This window comes from Terrapene carolina, unplaced genomic scaffold (genome assembly GCF_002925995.2).
Source record: "Terrapene carolina triunguis isolate 2854851 unplaced genomic scaffold, T_m_triunguis-2.0 Scaffold173, whole genome shotgun sequence".
Lineage (NCBI taxonomy): Eukaryota > Metazoa > Chordata > Testudines > Emydidae > Terrapene > Terrapene triunguis.
The window spans coordinates 744,777-753,450 of record NW_020664524.1 but is presented as its reverse complement, the minus strand read 5'-3'; the positions used below and the strand labels follow the sequence as shown (position 1 = coordinate 753,450).

At 50.7% G+C, this 8,674-nt stretch overlaps 1 protein-coding gene across 4 annotated transcripts in view; it reads right to left on the bottom strand.

Moving 5' to 3' along the window:
* TRAF3IP1 (TRAF3 interacting protein 1) overlaps positions 1-5,844 on the bottom strand; it is a 129,796-nt gene extending 123,952 nt beyond the window's left edge. For all 4 annotated transcript variants that reach the window (XM_026653954.1, XM_026653956.1, XM_026653955.1 and 1 more), the window contains exons 1-2: positions 5,681-5,844; positions 3,208-3,276 (exon numbers count right to left, since the gene is read on the bottom strand). In XM_026653954.1, coding sequence (XP_026509739.1) covers positions 3,208-3,276; positions 5,681-5,803 — 192 coding nt within the window. In that variant the 5' untranslated portion in view covers positions 5,804-5,844. The remainder of the gene's footprint in view (positions 1-3,207; positions 3,277-5,680) is intronic.
* Between the last annotated feature and the right edge of the window lie 2,830 nt (positions 5,845-8,674).

The following is an 8,674-nucleotide window of genomic DNA, read 5'->3' as shown; positions in this document are numbered from 1 at the left end:
GGGGGGGAAGTGTTTTAAAAGAATGGAAGTGTTAGCAACCTTCCAATAGACAAATGTAAATGTAATGTAAGTAATGTGTTTACAAAAGGTAAAAAGGTAACATAGTTCCTAAAACAAACAAAAAGGCAATGTGGGAAACCGAACCATTCATATTATACATGCAAATGGCAACATGTTAAGAACTGCCACTGCAGAAAGACATAACAGCTTACCATTGGTATAACATATTTTCTGAATGGTCTCCCACAACTACTGGCATACTAATGTTACTAACCCTAATTGTTTTTGATTTTAAATTGTATGTGTTTAATTGTAACGTTTGAAATGTGCTGTTGGATAAAACAAATGTATGCAAAGCTAGAGCCACAGGCCCAAATCACCTCCCAGTATTTTCTATTACGTGGACTAAATAAGAAGTGACACTGGCGATTAATAATCTTAGTGTCAAAAGGGGGATATGTAGGAGCAGGATTTTATAATGTCCCATAAGAATTAATGTATGATTTGATTTCATCCTGTCAGCCACCCTTTTTGAATAGCAGAAAGGAATGACAGACCAGAACAATCCTTATGACTGATTATGGTCATCCTTTTGGTTTAGAATAAGTTATAATGTCTACTATGGTTTCCTATATGTATTACAAAGTAGGCCTCTAGTTAAATATACATTTCTTTGTTTTAAGGTTTAGTAAATAAGAAACAGGATTCTCTATTGTGTCTATGTTAAGTAGATTAGAGGAACATTGAAGGCCTGGGTCTCAATGTAAATTGTCTTGGTTATTGATTGTAAAACTTAGCAAGGTTTAATTTGCAATGCCTTTTTGCTCGATATAAAATACTACTGTTTGTATTCTCAATCTGTGTGAATAAGGAATGTATGCATCAGGAAAAGATAAGGTGTGAAGGCCATTGTTATAGCAAGAGTCAAGGAAGAAGAAGTAAAGAGACTTAAAGGACATCAAAGAATCATCAGGTACTGCTTACTATCCAGATGGCTGTTAAACTGTCTGGCATCACAGCGTGCATACATGCTTCGCAGTGTAAGAAGGCACCCCCCCAGCAAACCAATCACCTCAGGACCACACAGAGTCAATTTTGACTCCAGAAGAAGACGTAGAGGAACAGCCTGCAATACCTTACCATCTACGCTCTCGTAAGGGTTGCCAGAAGCAGACGACGACCTAAAGCAAGGCCCCAAAAGAAGCAGTAGTGAGCCTAGCGCCTGCTGCCTGGTGGATGTAAAACCGTGACTGCGGTTCCCTCAGTTGAGGTTGTCAGAACCAGAAGGGCCTTGACTCCAACATGCGCCTCTGGTGGCGCCTGTTCCTTGGCTGCTGGTGTCTTAAGGTCTGGGGAGTCCACAATGACAATTCTTTTATCCAGCAGCAAGTGTGATAGCTCAGACCCTTAATATTTCTAATTGCTGGGTCTGCAGCCACATCCCAGCCCACTCTCAAGCTGGTGTTCCTGTCCTGGCAATCCCACTCAATTCCCCAGACCTCACTGGAGGACTTCGTCCGTTTAACAAAACATGGAACAGCAATGACACTTGGGAAGCAGTGGGAATAAATGTATCTAAATGGATAAGTGTGGTGGAGGGAAAAGGTCATTGGTGTTGGGTGTGTAATGGGACAGGGCTGGATCTGGGAAAAAGTCGTTGCCTTCAGCATATTGTGGCAAATGGTGTATGGGATTATTCGAACAAAACTAAAGAGTGGCGGGCCGGGTATGGGGATATGAATTTTTTCTCAACCTGGGATCAAACAGAAAAATCAATTTCATGTTCCCCCTACAGTAATCTTAGTGGAAACAATACAATCTTTCAATGCCATGCAAATAACACCACTCCTTGTAAGGAGAATTACCCTGTGCCCTTCGGAGAATATTACTCCTCCTTTGTAGGCACCTATGTGACAAATGGGTGCAACCGACCCTTCCCAGCCTTAATAGGCCATCATTGGGTTTGTGGGACCAAAGCTTATACTGTGTTACCAGCTAACTGGTCAGGTATCTGTTATCCCGCTCAACTCTTCCCACAATTCCGAGTGCTGGGGTCCTTCCCACGAGAACGCCTGCGTAATTTCAGGCGAAGAAGAAGGGACTTATCAGATGCCCAATGGTATGTAAATAACATAAGCCCCTTGACCTGGGAAGAGGCCATTGGCAGTTCCCTTATCCCACTTGGGGGAGTAATACACCATGCAAAAAGGCTCCTAAGGTTACAAGCAGTAGTTGAAATAATGGCAAATGAAACCGGAGAGAGTTTAAAGACCCTGGCCAAAGAAACAGGGGCGATCCGACAGATGGCCCTCCAAAACCGTCAGGCACTGGACATAGTGCTGGCGGCCAAAGAAGGGACCTGTGCTCTCATTGGAAAAAAATGTTGTGTGTTCATACCTGACGACACCAATGAGGTAATAGATCGCGCTAGTCACTTAAAACGAATTGCATCTCTTCCCCATGAAGAGCCAAGTTCTTTATGAAAGTGGCTAAGTAACCTATTCAATTTCTCTGGCATAGGAAACTGGTTGTTTCAGGGAGCCCTGACTATCCTGTGTGGAATCCTAATGATTTTTGTATGTTTTCAGTTAATCTCCTGTTGTATCCAGAATTGTGTAAGGTATGCCACCCAGGTGACTACCCCAAAACAGAGTGCTAATATGATGATGTTAAATATCACTGATGAACAAAGAGATAAAGAACTATTAATATGTGGAACCCAGTAATTGTTGGTCTTTGCGTAAGCTTGACCAAAAGGAGGGATTGTGAAAGTGAAATGAATTATACTAAAGAAATAGAATGAATTAAAGAATGCTGTATGTACCTTTAAGTAGAAATGAGAAATGCTGCAAGCCAGGTGTGCAGGAAAGCAGACATTAACTGCTTAACTTGCCACTTAAGGGCAATTGGTGAAGCATTAGTCTTAGATCGATAAGAGTTAACAAGGAAGCAGGATATGCATATTGTGCTCCATGCATATTTTACAATTTTGCTCTCTCTGTCCTTTTGTTTAGTTTGCACCCTTTTATCTGTATAAATAAGACTGTTTGAATCTTGCATGGAGGCTCACATTATCTGAATGTATTAGCAGAGCGCTGTGCTAATAAAACAGAGTGGTCTGACAAACTATGAGTCCTGAGTCTAACTTTGACACTGGTGACAAGTTATAAAGAATTCCTACATGAAATAAGGAAATTTCATACCCACCTTAACATTATCAGATTTCATCTCAAAATCTGTGTAAAGCCCATTCATAAAACCAGTCACTCTAATTACCTTCAAAGCAAAGGAAACGCAGTAAATTACTAAAAAATACTGGAAAGCTTTTGAAAAAACCTTTTATGAGCTTCCTGCATTTGGAGAGATACTATTTCATGCTGAATATTATTTTGGGGGCAGTTTTAAAGATCTTCCCTATTGCAATGATCACTTCTGTAATGTGTTTCAATAAGCCATTTAAAAATCTTGTCAATTATTACATCTGAGCAGTACCGAAGATTCGTGCATCCCCCTTTTTTTTTTTTAAATAGAAAATTAAGGTTCATGCACCCACAAGGCTCTATGCTTTAACTACAGTCTTGATTTATTCTGTTAATGCCTAACTTGGTGGTGGTTGATTTCTTTATAGACATGCACAGACTATGAGTTCAGAGAATTTCAAATTTTCTAGTGAGTAATCCATTTTTCTTCCGAGGAAGGTAAAAAAGCATAAGCTCTCTGAACATCTTCCAGTTTGTAGGAGTGCTTACCTCCTTTTATTAAATTTGTCAGAAGATAATATAGTAGACGTTCATTAGTAGCAACATGTCGGTGCCTTTTGCTATGTTGCTCCTAGGCAGCTGTTGCTATTACCGAGAGTGCCGACAATTCACAGTAGGGAAATGTTCCCAGGAGAAAGTTGCTCATAAGTAAGGCTACGTTTTAGTCACACGTATTTTTAGTAAAAGTCATAGACAGGTCACAGGCAGTAAACAAAAATTCACGGCCAGTAATCTGTCCATGACTTCTACTATACACCCCTGACCAAATCTGGTGGGGAGGCGGCTCAAGGGGCGCCGGGGTGCTCGGAGCAGGGGAGGGTAGCCTAGGGGGCACCGTGGATGCTCGGTGGGGGGCAGCACATGGCCTGAGACCCCCTCTGGTGCTGGGGTTGGTGGGGCTGGCAGGCTCCCTATCCAGCTCCCCAGAAGCGGTGACATATCCCTCCCTCAGCTCCTAGCTCCATGTGCTGCCCACACCCCAAAACTGGCTCCGCAGCTCCCATTGGCTGGGAACTGTGGCCAATGGGAGCTGCGGGGGCAGTGCCTGCGGGCAGAGGCAAAGCGCGGAGCTAGGACCTGAGGGAGGGACATGTCGCCGCTTCTGGTGACTCTCCCAAGGTAGGTGCCACCCAGAGCCCTCACCCCCTCCCGAACCCCATCCCACACGCACGCACCCAAACTTCTGCTGCTGCTGGGAAGGGGATAGGGAGGGGCAAGGGGGCCCGAGACTGCCCCAGCAGCAGCCGGTGTGGCTGGCCCCAGGGGCTGCCCAAGCCCCTCAGGCAGCCCCTGGGCCAGCCACATGGGCCACTTAGGGTGACCAGATGTCCCGATTTTATAGGGACAGTCCTGATTTTGGGGTCTTTTTCTTATATAGGATCCTATTACCCCCCACCCCCTGTCCCGATTTTTCACACTTGCTGTCTGGTCACCCTGGCCACTGCAGAAGCCACAGAATCCATGACTTCCATGACAAACCCGCAGCCTTACTCATAAGCAGGGGTTGCTCTTACAAGGTTTGCTGCAAACAAGCATCTCCTGTAGTACTAAAGATCAACTGGGATTCTAAAGACCAAAAATACTTTCTACTTTGGCATCATCTTTCATCTGCAGCTGTTAATAAGTTTGATGAAGATGGGCAAAAACTCTTGCCCCCACACATGAGAAAAGGGAGGCAAAAGCATGGCACAGATACTTACTGCAGGGACGGAAGGGGTTTCTCCTTGCTGTAACAACTCCCCCCCCAGCAGGTAGATAGCTACAATTCTTCTGTCAACCTAGTTGTGTCCACAGCAGGGGTTAGGTCGCCCTAACTACACTGCACAGGGTGTGAAATCGTTCGCAGCCCTGAGCGATGTAACCAGGTTGCCCTAAGTTTAGGTGTCTTAGACCAGGCCTAGGTGACTGGCCAATGGCCGCACTGCAGGCCAGTGGAAGTACCGGAACTAACCCCAGGCCTCCTACACGGAGCAGCCCCTGCTCTAGCCACCAGGTAAGGAGGCCTCCCCGCAGTTGTAGGGCTCGCCACTCTCCCCAGGCCCACGCTGCCCCCAGGGAGCCGGGCTCTAGTTACACGCCCCTTGCTTGGCCTCAGCAGCCTGGAGCCAGACCCTCAAGACAGCAGCTTGCAGAACTGTGCCGGGGAGGGGGCAGCTCCGATCCGCCCCTATTCCCAGCGCCTGCCCCCGGCTTTGGGCCAGGAGGCTTCCCAGGCCCTCCCACCATGCCCGGGCGCCCGGGGCTGAGGGTGCAGGGAGGGGAGACGGGGTGGGGGGCAGCGCACACTCGGGGGCGCTGCTCCCAGCCGGGCTCACGGGGATCTCCGCCCCGCGGCGCCTAGCAACGGGGTGACGCGGAGCCCGGTACCACCGCCGCCGCCTCCCGGGGGCTGAGCCCGGCACCGCCCCCCCGCGCCTCACCTCGCCGATCACGTCGTGCAGGTAGCGGAAGGGGGGCTTGCTGAGCAGCCGGTCGGTGAGGGGCGGTTTGCGGATCACCCGCCCCAGCGACTCCTGCGTGCGCCGCACCACGGCCCCGTTCATGGCCCCTCAGCACCGGCCGGGCCGGCTCGGGCTCCGACCCCTCCCGGTATGCCCCGCGCCGCCCTCGATTGCGCAGGCGCAGCTGCCGAGACAGCTGTTACTACCCACATCGCGGTCCTAGCAACAGGCCGGAACAGCCCTGTTTGGGCCCCGCCCCCACCGAATTCCCCCGCTCTTACAGCGGCCCCGCCCCTCCGTTCCGGGGGCCGGGCAGGGCCCGATCCGGGCTCCAAGCGGGGGCAGAGGGGCACCAATAGGGCAGGATGGTGCCAGTAAGGGTGCGGGATACAAATGGGGGGATGTGAAACTAGGGTTGCCAATATTCTAATCGCATAAAACCAAACACCTTAGCCCCACCCCTTCCTGAGGCCCCGCCCCTGTTCACTACATTCCCCCTCCCTCAGTGGCTTGCTCTCCCCCACCCTCACTCACTTTCCCTGGGCTGGGGCAGGGGCTTGGGGTGCAGGAAGGGGGTGAGGGCGCTAACTGGCAATGGGGGTGGGGTAAAAATGAGGAGTTCAGGGTGCTGGAGGGGGCTCCAGGCTGGAGCAGGGGGTTGGGGTGCAGGAGGGGGTGAGGGTTCCAGCTGGGGGTGCAGGTTCTGGAGTGGGGCTGGGGATGAGGGGTTTGGGGTGCAGGAGGGGGCTCCAGGCTGGGGGGGTGGGGCCAAGGAATTCAGAGTGCAAGACCAGGCTGTGGGTTGAGGCAGGGGGTTGGGGTACAAGACGGGGTGAGGGCTCTGGAGTGGGGCCAGAGATGAGGGGTTCAGGGTGTGGGAGGGGCCTCTGGGCTAGGGCAGGGGTACAGGCTCTGGGCTAGCGGTGCAGGCTCTGGGATGGTGCTGGGGATGAGGGGCTTGGGGTGCAGGAGGGGCTCTGGGTTTGTGGGGGCTCAGGGCTGGGGGTTGGGGCACGGACTTACCTTGGGCAGCTCCCAGCCAGCGGTGGGCTACAGCAGGCTGCCTGCCTGTCCTGGCACTGTGCTGTGTGCGTCTAGAAACAGCCAGCAGGTCCAGGTCCTAGGCAGGGGGACTAGAGGGCTCCACGCGCCACTCTCGCCCGCAGGCACCGCTTCCTCCCCCAGCTCCCATTGGCTGGTTCCTGGCCAATGGGAGTGCGGAGCCGGTGCTCGGGACGGAGGCAGCACATGGAGCCCCATGGCCCCCCCCGGCTTGGAACCGGACCTGCTGGCCGCTTCCGGGGTGCATCGCAGTGCCAGAACCGGTAGGGACTAGCCTGCCTTAGCACCACAGCACCGCCAACTGGACTTTTAACAGCCTGGATGGCAGTGCTGACCAGAGCAGCCAGGGTCCCTTTTCAACCAGGTGTTCCGGTCAAAAACCGGACACCTGGTCACCCTATGTGAAACCACAGTACAGTTTTCCTCACCCATAAGCCCCTAAGACCAGCAGAGCAGCCCCCTCCCACCCTTGATCTCACCACAGTGGTACAAACACTAAGGTGCCTGTGGGCCCAGCCCCTGCCTGCTGTGCCACCCCTATACAAGGGACTCCCCCAAGCCCTCTCTCCCTGAGGACCCAAGCTGGTCTGGCTCCCATTCCAGCAGGCCTCTCAGTGGTTCCCTGCAGTTCCCACTAGGCTGGTGACTTAATGAGAAGCTGGGAGCTCTGTGGTCTGTGTGGATCCTGCATGACAGAGACTGGTAAAGCCTTGGGATTTCCCATTCTGGGAAAGTCTGATCCCAGCACATATGGCTTCCCAGAGACTGACCCCAAACCCTGGCTCAGATCCCCAGGGATGGCAAAGAGACACAAAGCCCAGCAACTTCTGTTGCAGGAAGATCTAGACTCTTCAAAAGTCTTTGGAGCAATCCCTGAGCCCATTTGCACTCTCCCCATAGGAGCCAGAACAAAGCCCTAAGGGGAAAGAAAAGAGGAACCAAAATCCCAGCACTGTCATGAAGTCAGGTGTGAACATCCCACCATGCACCACACCATTCCCTCTGGCTGTGCAGGGGTTACACCTGCCCCGTTGCTACTCTCATCACAGCCCTTCCAATTCTACGATTCCCCCCTGCCAGTTCAAGGCACTCCCCACTGCAGCTGTCACATGTGTGTCCTAAAGGAAGACCTGGTCCTTTTTACTCACACTGCCACTAATGTTTGAAATTAAAATTTTGATATGCCTATGAAAAATCAGGTTTCTTGTGGTACATTATGACTGCATACACCTTTATCAGCCCAACCTCCCAGCTCAGCTGCTCTGCTAAAGAACACCCTTGAGCAGCAATAAAGTAGGAATTGTTACAGGTTCACTTATCCCTCTCAACTTTCCTTTCCAAAACTACAGTATTCCCTCAGACATACTCAAATTCAAGTGCTGCGGGGTAATGGAGAGGCTGAGTGAGAATGTGACTGAACAGGACTCCAGAATCTGCTTCAGGAGCTAAAATAGGAGGTGGGAGGATGACAAATTCACATTAGTTCAGGCAAGGGAGGGTGCCAAGCAGCAGGAGAGTTTGCTGCTGAGCTCATGAGAGCAGGTACTTCAGCACAAAGAGCTTGGAGGAAAGTAGTTTGTCTCTTTTTTCTCAGTTTGAAACAATCTGAAACTGATGAGATTCCCACACCAACTCTGCCTCAGAGGACCTCAGGCGCCTGGGAAGAGTAGGAGGTGCTGACAGTTTCCTACATCCAAGGACTTTGGAAGGAGTCTCACAGGAATCCAGAAGAGTGGGAAGAAGAAACTGGGGAGGAGGAACTGTGTTTATTTTGGAACTGTCTGGTTTATTTGGACTTCTGCCACTGGCTCTCCGTGTTTGCAATGCCTGAGAAGAACTGGGAGGGAGAGTCTTCAGGGGTTCTGTTAAATGTGAACTTTAGTGTTTATTTGGATGGCGAGGTGGTACCCT